This window comes from Galeopterus variegatus, unplaced genomic scaffold, assembly GCF_000696425.1.
Source record: "Galeopterus variegatus unplaced genomic scaffold, G_variegatus-3.0.2 Scaffold4439, whole genome shotgun sequence".
Taxonomy (NCBI): domain Eukaryota; kingdom Metazoa; phylum Chordata; class Mammalia; order Dermoptera; family Cynocephalidae; genus Galeopterus; species Galeopterus variegatus.
Genome location: NW_007730550.1, coordinates 142,020 through 157,526, shown reverse-complemented (window position 1 = coordinate 157,526; position 15,507 = coordinate 142,020). Strand labels below are relative to the sequence as shown.

The 15,507-nt window shown below is 49.6% G+C and overlaps 1 protein-coding gene across 1 annotated transcript in view; it reads left to right on the top strand.

The window, feature by feature from the left end:
* The window catches only part of CCDC88C (coiled-coil domain containing 88C), a 96,099-nt gene that overhangs the window by 21,275 nt on the left and 59,317 nt on the right, over positions 1-15,507 (top strand). Inside the window, 6 exon segments of the mRNA XM_008587571.1 lie at positions 6,476-6,534; positions 7,334-7,417; positions 9,956-10,096; positions 10,522-10,706; positions 11,443-11,524; positions 11,844-12,002. Of these exon segments, the coding sequence (XP_008585793.1) occupies positions 6,476-6,534; positions 7,334-7,417; positions 9,956-10,096; positions 10,522-10,706; positions 11,443-11,524; positions 11,844-12,002 (710 nt within the window).

Genomic DNA, 15,507 nt, shown 5'->3' with positions numbered 1-15,507 from the left:
TTTTTTTTTTAATGATTTTTGTGTTTGCAAATGCCTTTGAATGAGGAGGGAAGAAATAAGCAAGTAAAGAAAAACTGATCTTGCAGGAATTTTGGTCACTCTGCTCCTTCCCCTTCCGTCCTTGAGAGAGCAGGTTCAGAGAGGTAACCGAGTGCTGTTTCCAGTGGTGTGCTCGCCTTTGCTTCCGTGCTGCTTGTTGGATTCAGAAGTGAGTTTTCTAGGCTGTCTGTAGTGCCAGGGGTGCCGGGCACTAGAGCTGAAAGCCAGCGCTTGACTTTCCTAGAAACGTGCAAAGCTTGGTTAACACCAGCACAGGCGGGCGTCACGGCAGCTGTGGGCCCGCCTGGAAACCAGACTTTGTTTGGTAAACTTCCTAGTGATGGGCTGTGCACAGGGCACACGCTCGGCTGGCCGTGCCACCGCGCCATGGCTTCCAGCGGGACTGCTCTCTCCGGCCACAGCTGTCGGAGGACCAGGAGGGAAGAGATGATGTTGGTCCAAGGTCTCTGTCCACCTGAAGTACTGGGCGTGGAGTGTTCGCTGGTGGTTGGGAGGGGCCCTTTCTCTGATCTTCTGCCTCAGCACCTCATCCTCCCAGGGCAAACCCTGTGTCTTGAGCTGAAGTCTTGTGGTCGATTCTACTTTTCCTAGCATCGAGCAACTGAAAAAGACAGAAATGAATTCGCTGTGAACGTCTGTGGCCTCGGCAGGCTGGTAGGGGAGGGAGTCATTTTTGGTGGGGACAGTGTTCTGAGGGCCTTAATGTGGTGTTTAAAATTGTTCTACATGACCTGGGGGCAGCTTTCTTCTTTCACGCACATGGTGGTGTGGGGGATCCGTAGGGTGGGGCCAACTTGATGCCGGCTAAGGAGAGACACTGGAATGAAGGGGCCACTGGTCAGGGTACACATGGGAGCCCCAGCACCATTTCACATAGACATGTGGCTCGGTGCCTGCCAAAGTCCATGTTTGTTTGATTGTTAAATGACTAAGTAAATGAGTGGGGGAATGCCTGGTTACATTCACTCCTGGTAGTGGCACAGGTGTAACATTCTGGGTGTAGGAAAGCTGGGTGAGGGTTTCACATGGGCTGCTCCGCAGAAAGTGAGCTGGTGTGTAGAGGTGCCTGCCTTCACCTGTGGATGGAGACATATGACAGAGGGTCCCCACGTGCCCATCCACAAAGAACTCTCTTATCTACGCTGTTCCTCAGCAGTGCTCGTGGAAGGTGACCCTGACTGTTAAATAACAGACAGCTGTTCTTGTAGGCGGAGACCCCAGGGGAGCCCACAGAGCTGTGCCCCTATGGGTGAGTCTTGGGATGTGCCTGTACCTTGAGGAGAAGCCGAGTCATGTTCAATGTGCTGCTGTTTTCAAGTCAAGGGGACAGCCCCATAAGCACCCTTATGAAATGAGTGGTTTTTAAATAGAAAACCGGGGAAGACACAGTTAGTGGTCCACTCTAGCATGTAAGTCAGAGGACAGAAGAATGTAGAAGGATTAAGAAAAAAATGTATTTATATATCTTCCAACAAGAGAGGAGATTGAAACTGTTCCCTTTGTTCTATCCAGGTACTCGATGCTGTTAACGTCACCCAGTCAGTCAGCAAACACTGGTTAAATACCTACATGGTGCCACTGGGATCAGAAGCTGAAACAGATCCCTGCTTAGAAGGAAATATAAATGTTATGTCGCTTTTTGGGGGAAGGGGATGGTAGAGAGTCAGGAGATGGTAGGTAGTGGGACCAAATCTTGGTTCTGTGACACAGCCTCTCTGAGCCTCATTCTTGTTTATAGGACAGAGATAATGCTGTCCTTTGGGGCTAAATCAGATGATAGCATGTTATAGTGAAGTGCAGTACTGGCGGTTTGTAGGAGTGAAGGGCACATGGAGAGGGCACAATTACCCCTACTGAATCGGGTTAGTCCTCCTGAGGTGTGAGGGGTCAACCCTCAGCCTGGCTGGTGATTTGTGGGTCTCGCTCTGTGGTTGTTAGCAAGACAGAGGAATCCATCTCACTGCTTTTCCCTGACCTGGTCTATGCAGATAAATCACTGTGTCTTCTGACCTCAGCCAGGCAGAGGGTGTGCAGTTTGGGGCAGGAGGAGTTCCCTTTTGGAAAGGGTTGCTTGACTTCCTTTGCCTAAATTCCTAGCTTCATACCTCAGTAATCATTTATAGGTGACAGGATTTATATTCTATATCCAGAAACCAGGAAGTATGTTCTGAACATTCAAATGGCTGCATCTTAGAGAACGAAAGAGTAGAGCTGAAAGGGACCCTAGAGAGCATGTACCAGTCATGGAAGATAGGTTTTGTTTCATGTGCTAGCTTCCATTGATTGGTGGTCTGTAGAGTGCTGTGTTCAGAAGGATTCTGAGGCCTACTTCCAGGCTAACAAACTGGTGTGATTGACTAACCATGTCTGCCACGGACTCAGGATTAGAAAGTCAGGGTATTTTCCTACCCTGATCTAATCCAACCTCCACATTTTAGAGGAGGGTATACTTTAATTGTCCACGCACATTTCTGTCTTCATGTCCACCTGTACAATGTGTGTGACATCAGATAGTTTCCCTTCTGTTTTGGAAACAGATTGCTGAAAATATCGGTAGCTTTTCGTGCAGCTTAGTTCAGCGTATGTGCATTCCATTTCTGCTCAGAAAGGCTGGGGTGAGTTTCTCTGTGTCAAGACTCCAGGAAGCAAGTGGTAAAAAGTAAGTAAGGTTTTTCTTAGAATCAACTGTTAACTCAGGCTGTTGTGGGAGTCCCCCTGGGGTTCCCCTATACTTGGCAGAATTTGTGGGTGTCTGATGTTTCTCGACCCCTGCCTCTGGTGGTTGCTTGTGACTCACCTGGTATAGAAATCCACATCGTTTCATACCCTACCCCCATTTCTCACTGCAAAGACCAACTTGAGTAAGCTTAACCACAGAGCACTTAGGATTTGACAAACACAGTGCTCTCTGACTTCCGGGCCTTTGTGCATGCTCTTCCCTGTGCCTGGAAAGCCTGCACTCATCTACCCGCCAAGTCCACCTCTCCTCCTCATCTTTGGGGTCTCAGCTCAGAGGTCCTTTCCTTTAGGAAGCCTTAGCCTGGTCCTTACCACAAACTAAAAGTCACTTTTGCATGGTCCCATAGCATTTATCAGCATTTTAAATTGCTGGTTTCCTTGTCTGCCTCCACGTTGGTCTGCGCTCAGAGGACTGTTGATCGTGGTCGTGCCCTCAGCACCCAGCACATAGTAGGTCCTTGGTCGGGAGTTGTTTGTGGGTTTGTTTCTTCTTGGCCTGCTTGACTGTGTCTCTGAGCCAGTCATGCTGGCAGGGGGCCAGCAGAGAGTCTTCTGGTATGTTTTGAAACTATTCAAAACCCACAATCTGGTAGATTTATGAAAATAGCACTTCTTGTTACTAATGAAATCCTGAGAAAAATTGGGCATCAGCTGCTCGTTAGAAATGGGGGAACTTCTGCTTCTCCCCACCTCCCCCTTTTCTTCCCCTGTCAGAATCTGTAGGGTTGGAATCACAGGGTGCATTTGTTACAAGCAAATGTTTTTATTCACTGAGCCTGGTGAGAAGGGGCACAGCTCTGCTTCATTGACTGAGGGCAGAGGTGAATTTCTTAGCAACCTGTTTGTCACCAAAGAGTTTAATTTTTTTCCATGAAAATTTTTCTAAAGTTAATTCTCTACCTGTAAGGCCTTCCTCCCCCCATTGCAAAACTTAGCAAACAGGAATCCGTACTTTTCTTTCTTTTCTTTTCTTCTTTTTTTGGCAGCTGGCCGATGTGGGGATCCGAACCCATGATCTTGGTGTTATAAGGCTGCACTTTAACCAGCTGAGATAACTGGCCAGCCCCTCACATTTTCCTAACAGTGCTCTGGATCACATTTAGTTTTTTCTCGATGTCTGATGGGTGTATGAATGAACGAACGAACAAACGAGTGAGGTGGTCGAGGTGTATAATTGCAGGATGCTGAGGGGTTGGAACTGTGCTCATTCACTGAACAGCCTCGGAGTGGAGTATTGACTTCTCGTGTGAGCACAGGGTTTCGAGTCTCTTCCTTGCTATCAGATTACTGGCTTATTTCTTGCTACTAGGAGTGGGCCTCTCTAGCACTGGTTCCCACTTTAAATTTCCTGTTTTAATCTGCTGTGGGCTGGGAAAATGGATCATCCGAGTCGTCTAAATTATTCCAAAGTATGATATAATTAGATCTTTGGGGCCTTTGCTGTGAATAGTGTACATAAAAATTTTCTACAAGAACTCTTGATTTCAGCTGGGGCTGATGTGAGGCCCTTAAATTGCTTTCTTCCTGTGTCTCAGCTCTCTGGTGGTCAGAGTACCAGGTAAACAGCTCATGAAAAGGTGGAATCTCACTCTGTAGGAAGACTAGCCAGAGATGGCTGGGAAGGGTCTGTACCTTTTACATGCACCAAAGTGTATGCTGTGGACACTTGCCAGTGATCTGTGGACTGACGGAGGGCAAAGAGTGGAAGGTGACACAGGCTGGCCAGAGAGTGCTGCGGGTAAGAGTGATGTGAGGCTTTGTTAATACTCGGGTGGGCATCCCATTTGCTTTTTATAAGAACTAAAATTAACTAATCAGTAGCTCAGCATTAATAGAGAAGTGGGTCATTGTGGTGAGCAGTGGTCTATGGATCAGAGCCTCTTGGGCCAAATAAAAGGCCTCAAGTAAAAAAAAAAAAAAATCATAAGACTTTGAGAATTTTTCCATTTCAAATATTGATGAATCTCTACACTTACTAGCAAAGAGAAGGGTTTAACCATAGCAGATTGGTTCCTAACACTGAGCCTTATTCTCAAGTGTGTTCCTAAGAACAGGAAATGGCCTCAGAGACCCTGTGGTCTGGCCCCCCAACCTCTCCCTGCCCGCCTTCAGGCCAGGGGGGGCAGGGATGCGTTTCTGGCTGAGTGAACTCCCAGGTTCCAGCTCTGAGACTCCACAGTGATGTTATTATCTCAGGAGGGGCCGTTTTTAGCTGTTTTCCAATTGAGGTATTAGAAGGAAGTGGCATGTCCCTCTGTGCACTCCAAGGACCTGAAATGAGCCACAGTATTAGTTCCTGGGACGGGAGTGTGGTTTTTTCATCTGAGTGGACTCTGGTTGATACTTTGGGCCATTGTAGCACAGCGTGAGTAGGTGTTGGTAAGTCATTAAAAAAAAAAAGCAGTGCTATTTTCTGGCATGTGCCGTCTCCACCAATATAATGAAAAGAGCAGAAAACTATAGAATTTTTTTTTACTTGATGGGGAACCCTGAACATCACCCAGCTCAGCTGCCTCCATTTTCTTAGATGTAGAAACTGAGGTCCAGAGATAGAGCGCTGCTGGGTGACCAGGCCAGCTCTAGCTTCCAGGTATTCTGATTCTGTGTATTTAAGTGATTGAGATGAACAGATGAAGATGCATTTAGCCTCAAGCATAATGAGAGACTCAATTTAAAGTGATGAAGTGTGGTTTTTGGCCTGTCTTTTTGGCAAAGCCAAGAGTGGTAGGACAAGTGTTGGTCACGGGTGGGGAAATGAAAGTCATCACATATTTCACAGAGTAAAATGACAAAACCTGTTTGCAGGGCAATTTGGCAGTAAGAAAAGCTTAAAAGATAAGTTCACCCAAGAAAGTAAGTAAGGATGTGCATGAAGAATTAGCCACCAAGATGTTCTTTGTAGCATCATTCAGATTGAAATATGGAAAAATTGAACCTCTGGAAGGGGATTGGTTGAATAAGTTAGTGGCTTTTGTACAAAGTAAGTGTGCAACTGTCAAAAACGATGTGTATTTGTTGTCTTGTCTGGGATTTGCTTTAGAATGCTCCAGCCAAACAATGAAACTTAGAAACAAAAAACGGGGATCAGGGAAGGAGATGGAATTAGATATGCAAATCATGGATCATGCAGGGCTGAGTGGTGAGGACATGGGGTGCAGCATGCGGTCCTCCTGAGTCTGCTTTAAGTTCTGCATAATAAAAAGTGAAGTTATGTGCAGCCTTAGAGTCGACTTGGTATTTCCTGCAGGGATTGTTCTCTCCTACTGTGCTTTGCTCAGCAATCACACTAAAGAGATGCTGATGTGGAGGTTCATTAGTTTTCATGGAAAGGCATTTATGATGTACTTGAGTGGAAGAGGGCCTCAACTATAGATGGCCCCTGACTCATGATGGTTCGACCTAATGATTTTTTTACTTTACAGTGGGTTTATCAGGGTGTAACCCCATCATATGTTGAGGAGCATCTGCACAGAATCCTCATTTGGTATAAAAAAATAAACCCATACATAGAAAATAGATGTAGTGTGTACACCTAAGTGGCTATCACTGGGTGAATAGTTTTTTTTGTTTTTTGTTTTTTTAGTTTATCTGATTTTCCCCCCCTACAGAAAACGTGTGTCACTGGTGGAATTTTGTGAACAGTGAAGATTAATTAAATGTTGCTGTTTTGATCTAGGGAAGAGTATGGAGGAGATTAAGAAGGTGCTGCTGCTGGTGCTGGGCTGTGCTGTGCAGGTAGGGTGGGCAAGGGGGGAGAGGGCCTGCCCTTAGCCACCTTGTGTTTGGACTTGTGGGGATAAAACGCACCCTTAGATTAGGTAGGAATGGAGTTGGGCTCCTGGGAGAGGTGACCACTAGCTTAGGTGGCATCTGTTTCTAGTACCAGGGCACTGTGGACAGAAGGCCAGGTGGGAATCCCTCAGGTCAAGGTAGCATTAGCAAATTGTCCCCAGTCTAGGGACATCTGGAGCAGGGATCTGCAAATTATAGCCTGTGGGCCAGATTTGACCCACTACCTGTTTATGTAAGTAAAGTTTTTTGGAACACAGCCATGCTCCTTTCTTTATATGTTGTCGGTGGCTGCTTTTCAACCATGACAGCAGAATTGAGCAGTTGTGAGACCAAATGGCACACAGAGTATAAAGCATTTACCACCTGGCCTTTTACAGGTGAAGTTTGCCAACTCCTGGACCAAACCAGGTGTTCTCCATCTTTAGTTGCTTAAGAATCACCTGGAGAATTTGTTTAAAAGGCAGATTTCTATGTATAACCCCAGTGTTTTCAATCTGGGAGGGGGTTTAAGGATGGGCTTTTTGGAAACAAGCCTCTAGGTGACTGATGTAGGCATTCTGAGCAACTTCTAGAGAAACATCAGTGCAAGGGCTGGTGGCAAACGAAAGCATTCTTGGTTCTAAAGGAGAAGCCAGGGGCTGGGTGGGAGGTTCATCTGGAAACTCTGTTTCTGTGGCTGTGGTGGCCCTGGGTTTGCCCACACTCAAAACTGCTCCCATTAACACATGTAACCCCTCTGCAGTGTGAGAGGAAAGAGGAGTTTATTGAAAGGATCAAACAGCTGGACATTGAGACCCAGGCCGGGATCGTGGCTCACATCCAGGAGGTAGGTGTGTGGCTTTGTGGTGGGCTTGGCTGTGGGTGCCACTCCCATGGCAACCAGGAGGTCAAACCTGTCCACTAATACATCACCAATTAACAATTTCACTAATTTTAGGTGTCAGACAGCACAGATAGATTGATTTTATTTAGAAAGGTAGCCATTAGCTCACTAAAATAAAATGGGGGTAAAAATAAAAATTAAAAAAAACCCCACTTCAATCATGTCTTTTGCCTCCTTCTTCTTGCCTAATATGGACTCAGACTATTTTTAAGATCTGTCAAGTGGTTTAGGCTCAGAATTTGATTTACAGGCCCTGAAAATGTATTCTGGCAAATGTCACCCTGCTTCCACTGATTGATCTTTATAGAGAGAGATTGTCTGCTTCTGTGAGTGACACAGCAGAGAAACAAGCTGCCACCACTTGGGAAGTCGAGACCAGCGAGTTGCAGAAGGGCTGCCTTGGGAGGCTGGGCCCCAGGCCCCCATGGGGGCTCAGGAGAGCTTTGCACTGAGGGTCACTGTAGTGTTGGAGCGTGAGCTGTCAGCTGAAAACCTGGCCTCCTGTGGGGCAGGCACCCCCGCCTGAAAATCTGTTTCCCTGACCTCCATCCCCACCCTCTCTTCAAAATAAACGTATGGTTTAATTATCTTAGGGGATATGGTTGTAGCTTTCAGTCTAATTAGTCTAATCAGACAGACGAGATATATGCATGAAAAATACACACACCCCTCTCTTCAAAATAAACGTATGGTTTAATTATCTTAGGGGATATGGTTTTAGCTTTCAGTCTAATTAGTCTAATCAGACAGACGAGATATATGCATGAAAAATACACACACATAGGTGTGTGATGGGCAGAGGCAGCTGAACACAGAACTCTCGTGGGTTCCATGGCTGGAGGGGAGGGATAGTGAATTCTGAGTCAGGACTTGAAGCAAGAGACAGATGTGGCTTGTTGCAAATAGGGGGTCCACTGAAGCTGGCGTCAGGGGAAAGTCTATACTTCTGTAAATATTCTCAACCATTATTGGCCAAGCCTAAGAACCATATTGCCTTTTAATTTCTTTGTGTGTCTGTGTGTTTTGAAAATGTGCCTATCCGGGTTCTAGGTCCTAAAGAGTAGCCAATTCTTTACCACTCACTGTCCTTCCTGCCCACCCAGCAGGATATTTGAAAAAAAAAAAAAAAAAGTAAACAACCAAGAGAGTCCTGCCTGATTATCAAATTCACGGGCTGGCAGTAGAGACTGGGTTTCAGAAATGATTGGTTGCTTTATAAAAAATTCAGGTGCCTGGGTCCCATGAGAGACCCACTGAGTCAGAACCAGAGGAGGGGGGTCATGAGCCTTTAATTAAAAGCTTGCAGGTAACCGTCGTGCAGCCAGGTTGAGTCCCTGAAGCCCAGCCACGTCACCCCTTTCTGGAGGCCCTGGGATATCAGAAGACATGCCCTAGTGTTAGGTATGGAGCAGACCCAGAACCCGGCCTCTGAATCGCAGTTGTGTGCCTTTAGGGTGCCCTGTGTCATGGGATGAGATTTCTCCTAATTCTCAGAGATCAGCTGTACCCAGTCGTGTCCTTTGTAAGGTGGGGACAGGTAAGAAGGTGTTATCTCTGAGAAACTGAAGGGCCCCTGTTGACAGGGCCCTGTCTTTGTTTTTTGGGTTTGTCTTTTTTGTGTGTTTTTCAAGCTTTTCTCTACCTCTATTTACTGCTCTGAATAATTTAAGAACTTTTTCTGTGTGCTTTACTGATGGATACCCCTGGTTTCTTTGTTTTTTTTCTCCTTTGAGGCCTAGGCCTGAGTGCTGTAATATTTCTCTTCCAAGAACAAAAAGACGGGAACTCTTAAGTATATCCTGTGCTGCCTCCGGCAGATCTGGCGGGTCAGGTTGAGAGGCTGCTCCATGTAGACATGGCTGTGGGCCTCCATTCACTGCCTCTGGAAAGGATACGTGGTCCTTTGTGGCCTGTGGGGGGAGGGGGGTTGAGATCCAGGCTCACCTGAAAATTGTTTTAGATTATGAATAGTTTCCCCAAAATGAAACTCACTCACAGTTGCTGCGTGCCCAGCATTCTGACATAACGTTCATCACGTTTTGCTCTATTTGCATTAGATTTTATTTTAATAACATACAGTCCCTTCCTCTCACCTCCCACCCTGAGCTTTACCTTCTTTGCATTTTAACTTGATGTAGCTCCAGTGAAAATATCTTACTGTCCCTGGACCTTTTAGGGGAATAATCATAGGAATTGCTTTCTGATAGTAAAAAAAGTCAGTGTCCTTTTTTGAACTGGTTTTGAAAGCAGAAGTGGTTTGTATTACTAGAGCTCCACCAAAGAGCTTGGCTAAACTTGCACAAGGAGCCCTGCTGCTCGCTGCAGAAAACTTGTCAACGAGGGATTAATCATGTCGGTGGCATGACACACTGTCCACGGTGTGCGAGTCAAGCAGCTTCTGCCTGGGCCGCATGGCCATGGCCAGGCAGGCACTCTCAGGAGCACCCGGGGTCTCTGCAGCTGTACTGTGTGTGCCCGCAGGTGACCCACAACCAGGAGAACGTGTTTGACTTGCAGTGGCTGGAACTGCCAGATGTGGCCCCGGAGGAGCTAGAGGCCCTCTCGAGGAACATGGTGTTCCACCTCCGGAGGCTCATTGATGAGCGGGACGAGTGCACAGAGGTGCGTCCATGACCAGTGGCCTGGGGCACGAGAGACACGAGCACTCTCTTTCATCTCCTCTTTCCACCTTGAGCCTGGACGCCTCCCAGTCCTGCTGGTTGGATCCTGGTGGGGGTGGGGCACAGCTGCTCTCCCTGGTTCTGGCCCTTACAGTGAATGTCCCTTAGGAGATGATGTGGGAGGACGGACATTGATCAGGATGCCCAGCTTGGGCCCCTTCCTCCACCCATGCAGTCCTCTTCGTCCCACTCAATATTTCACCTTTTTAAAAAACTTCTATCAGCCTCTGCTGCCTCCCTCCCAGTTTGTCAGTCTTAGTTGAAATCTTCTCTTGTCTTTTGGTGGGTTTTTTACCCAGTCTGAGCTCAGGCACCATGCTGGGCCCAGGAGCATGCCAGTGACCGTACCTGCTCTGCCCACTGCAGTTGATTGTGGACCTGACGCAGGAACGTGACTACCTGCAGGCGCAGCATCCCCCCAGCCCCAGCAAGTCCTCCAGTGCCGACTCCACCCCCAGCCCCACCAGCAGCCTCTCCGGCGAAGACAAGCAGCACCTGGCTGTGGAGCTGGCTGACACCAAGGCCCGGCTGCGGCGCGTCCGGCAGGAGCTGTGAGTCCCATCCTGGGCTGCGGTCCCTCCTCCTGTGTGGTGTGGCAGAGACACATTGCCACTGTGAGGCTCACTCGCATGTGCAGGGCTGCAGATGGACCAGCTCTGCCGCGGGCTGGGAGGCAGCTGCATCTGCTGTGAGCTCCCCCTTTGACTGGTGACCAATTGTCTGTCCTCCTTGGGCCTGCACAGGAAGGGAGGGGTGCTTCCCGGTCTTTGGGGCTCCTGCCAGGCTGAACGTTATAGACCATCAGCAGAAATAGACTGCTGTCCACAGTCAGGTCTGGTTTGGAGCTGGAATGAGCACACACTGGTGCGTTTCTTGGCTGGAGGGAACCTGTTCTCCTGAGTTTCCTGTAGCTGGTGAATGTCACTTGGCTTGTCATCTGGGGAGCCACCTGCCTCTACCTTGCCATCAGCAGGCCCATGCTGCTTGGCTGTGGAGTGGTACAGCTGTGGCTGGGATCTCCTTACCCATCCCGCACACTCAGAGGGAAACCCGGATGGTTGGTGGATATAGTTTGAGGACAAGTGTTGAAAAGGTAAAAAGAGAAAAGAATCTTGAGTTGGGAGCCTTCTTGCAGGCCCCATAAACAGATCTCCTCTGTACCCGCAGAAGCCTGGGTCCCTTCCTTTTCCCACTGTGATTTTGGGAAGTGGTAGCCTGCTCCCAGTGGCTTGCCTAGGGAAGCCCCCTCCCTACTCCTTACACTCTTCCTCCTACTCACCTCTGCAGGGAGGAGAAGACAGAGCAGCTTGTGGACACCAGACACGAGGTAGATCAGCTGGTTCTGGAGCTGCAGAAAGTCAAGCAGGAGGTGAGCGGAAGGCCATGCTGTGTAACCAGGAGGTGGTGGGGTGGGATGTCCCAGTAACGTGGTCAGGAATGCAACATCACGTGCTTCCAGCAGAGCTGCCCCAGAGCCAGTTGTCCTGAGAACCACCGTGAAATGACTGTTTCTTAGTGACAGTATGTGGAGACCCCACATGGTGGCATGCACACGGAGCCCCTTGGCCACTAGGCACTGGCTTTTCTTGGGACGTCCTGGAGACACCATGTTTTAGGGACTTGGCCCTTTCTTCCCTCTCCAAAGGGGTGCCCTAAGCCAGGCTCCCCTGCCTTTGTCCACCTTCCAGAACATCCAGCTGGCTGCGGACGCCCGTTCTGCACGTGCCTACCGAGATGAGCTAGATTCCCTGCGGGAGAAGGCGAACCGCGTGGAGAGGCTGGAGATGGAGCTGGTTCGCTGCAAAGAGAAGCTGCACGACGTGGACTTCTACAAGGCTCGCATGGAGGTAGGCGGCCAGTACATTCGGACTGGCCTGTCGTTGGAGGTGTTTGGGGAGAGGAGCTATGAGATTTCTACAGCAGATGCTTCCCTGTACCTCAGCCTGTCTGGATGTCCCCAAAGGGCCTCTCGCTTGCTCCTTTCCTGTCTCACAGTGCCAGCTGCTTGAGGGGAGGAATGTGGTTAGATGACAGAGGGCAATGATTCCTTTTAGGGTTTCCTTCTACTTCATGCTACAGTGATGACCTTCTATTTGTGTATTTTAAGACATCTTGCAATTTCTGTGGCTAATTTGCTAGGACTCAGTTTCCTCATCTGTAAGATAGCAATAATAATAAAAATACCTATGCAGCAACTTGTGTTTGGGCAAGTCCTGTAGTAAGCCCTCATAGTGGAAGCTGCTCTAACAGTCTTTATTTTAAATCATATTGAGGTCACAGGTCAATGTAGGTGAGACCCAGACCCAGGTGAGGTCACTGATGCCTGGATCACTCACCCCCATGGCCTCATATCTGCAGTGGCTTCCGGGACATTCTTTTCTGAGGATTTGGGAGTCTTGCCCCCATTGTCCATCCCAGGGGATTTGGACATGGTTCTGTTTACCTGTGTGAACTCACTCTGCTCAAAGAGCTCGGTGAGATCAGGATGTCGGAGGACATTCTTTTCTGAGGATTTGGGAGTCTTGCCCCCATTGTCCATCCCAGGGGATTTGGACGTGGTTCTGTTTACCTGTGTGAACTCACTCTGCTCAAAGAGCTCGGTGAGATCAGGATGTCGGTACATATTGCGTGATGTGTCTGATGCTAAACAATCATCCTGACACCTCTTCTTGATGGCCAGGAGGCTTCTGCAGCGACTGGAGATCTGGGGAGCACGGTATTGCCCCTTTCCCTGCTGCAGGGCTCCTGCCAAAGCGCCAGCAGGCTTGCTTAGGAGGGCTGTTGGCTGGAGAACTTGAATTGCTGTCATGCTGTCGTCAGGCCCTCAAGTCCCTGGGCTGGGAGGCGGGGTGGAGAAGGCTGCGGCTGAGGGCCTGTTTGTGCCTCAAACCTGCTCAGGGAGTGTCCCCTGAGGAATGTGAGCCCCAGGGTGACTCACCTTGCCCCCTACTGGGAAGGCGCCCTTGGTGTTGGGTATAGGCAGCCTGGGCCTGAGCCGGGGGCAGGAGGGGAGACCAGTCTTGGCTTTGTCCTGGAAACGGCCCACTGGCCCTGCTGATCAAGAGAGGCATAAATCCCTAGCACAGGCAGGTTCCAGGACATGGGTGTGTACCTATGGAGCTTTGTCCCTTACTGGAAATGACACAGGTGGGAGGGTCGGGGACCACAACACACACGCTTCCGCAGACTGCTGCCTCAGTAGCCCCTTCTGCACACTGGGAACTTTGTGCAGCCCCAAAGCGCAGTCACAAATGGAGTGCGACTCCCACGTCCCAACCCGACACTCTGTGCCGTGGGGGGTGGGTGGGTTTTAGGAGGATCCAGCTTCCGCATTCTTTCCAGGCCTTGTCTGAGCATCCTTGCTCAGTCACGCAGACACGTCGTCTCGGTGCCTGCCCTGATGCTACCAACCCCTGCACCAGGAGCAGCGGATCTAGGAACAAACAAGTTGTGCTCCCTTCGACAGGAGCTCGCAGACTTTTAGAGGGGTTCATGTGAGACTCCTGTTCCACGTTCTTAAGTTTCACGCCTCTGTCTAGTCATAGCCATATTTTTCATATGGATAATAATTTTCAGTGAAACGTTACCATGAGGTTAGCAATGCCTTACATTTTATAGAAGAGAAATAGCATCTGTCACCTGAGACGTTTCCTCAGGGGTGGGTGGTGACGCCCACGTGGGTTTGCAGATGCTAGGTGGCCAAGGCTGGCTGATGGGTTGGGCTGGTCCAGGTCACTACAGGGGGGAGAGAATCGCTCTCTTTTTGGATGCCCCGACATCAGGACTCGGATGAACAGTGAGGACAGGAGTGCATGTGCGCTTGTGCTGGGACTGGAGTAGTTACAGCAGCCTCGGGAAGTGTCTTCAGTCCTCATGGGATGCCTGGGACAATTCGTGATCCCCTCCCTTGCCCCTCTGGCAGGCCTGACACCCTTCTGTTTATGAGTGACTTTGCCTCCTTCATTAACTGAGCCGCATGAAGGAGAAGATGGGGAGACCCCTGGTCCTCGCACAGCTTGCTGTCTGGGGAGAGGCTGCAGGCGAGCTCAGTGTTATGACGCAGCACTGTGAAGTGCTGTGCTGGGGGCCATGGGAGGGCCCCTCTCCCAGACTGGGGGTGGGGGCAGGGGAGGCTGTCCTGGGAAGGCCCTGTTGAAAGTGAGGTCTGAAATGGTAAAGAGGCGTTAACCAGGCAGGGAAAGCCATGCACAGGGAGAAGTGAAGGCCTGGAAGCCCGAGAAAGCAACGTGTGTGAGGAGCCCGGAGACAAGGTTAGGGTCAAGAGGTCCTGGAGTGTCCAGAGGTGAGTGGGGCGGCGGGAGGGGGTTCCAGGGCCTAGTCTCAGAACATGTGTAGGGTACTGTCCCATCAAATGTTTGACAGGTGGGGGCTGGGGGTGTGTGCTGTGTATTTCAGAAGCTCCCTTGGGCTGCGTGGACCCAAGTCTGCCTGGCTCCAGCCTCGCTTTCTACCAGCGCTTCCCCCAATCCCATGGGAATAAGGCCCCTGGACAGGAGTGTGGTTTGTGTTGTTCACGGGTATGTTCTCAGTGTCTAGAATTAACCCTGGCCCCAAGGAGGTGTTGGGGAAGCACTTTGTGAGGGAATTACATCTGGTGCTGGTCTGGGGCTGGCTTTGGGCAGCACTGCATTCTCTGCATGCACATAGCAGCAGCTGCTGAGCTGCTGTGAACCCCCTACCTTCTCAGATGCCTACAGAGGCCAAGTGCGGGGGCAGGGCCTCCCCTGGCTGCCGCCTGCCTGAGCACTCAGGTGTGTGTTGGAGTTAACTTGGAATGCAGCTCAGAGACCTCCAGACAGGTTGCTCTGGGATGAAAGCCAAGTGCTGTCTAGGCCTTAGGGGGATCGAGGTCAGACCCCCTCCCCCAGAAGCAGGGGCCTGGGTCAGTCTGTCCCCCTAGTGCTAAGTGGGCTTCGTGTCAAGGGGCCAATGCTGCCTTAATTCACAGGTGACTTTGGGCCTGTGTTTGCGTTTTAATAAATAAGTCCAGCTTTATATAAAAATTCAGATTTTTCAGGGTATAGTGATGCACATTTCCAAGGGATTTGCCATGAGATTCCTTAAGAAGAATTTCTAAGCAATTGAAAGCACACAGTGCCATGCAGAAATTTGACACTGCACTGTAACCACCTAAGCTAACCAGCCAGCCCACCAGAGGCTTTTTGTGTGGACCTTGAACCCCTGAGAACAGGGACCCTGTCTTACGTGACTGCATGCAGGGGCCTGGCTTACCCAAAGCACTTGGTGATCAGGGCACAAGTCAGGTAAAACCCATTGCTCTGCCATCAGGACTTGCAGTCTGGAGAAAGAACCATGAGTGTTGTGTCTCCT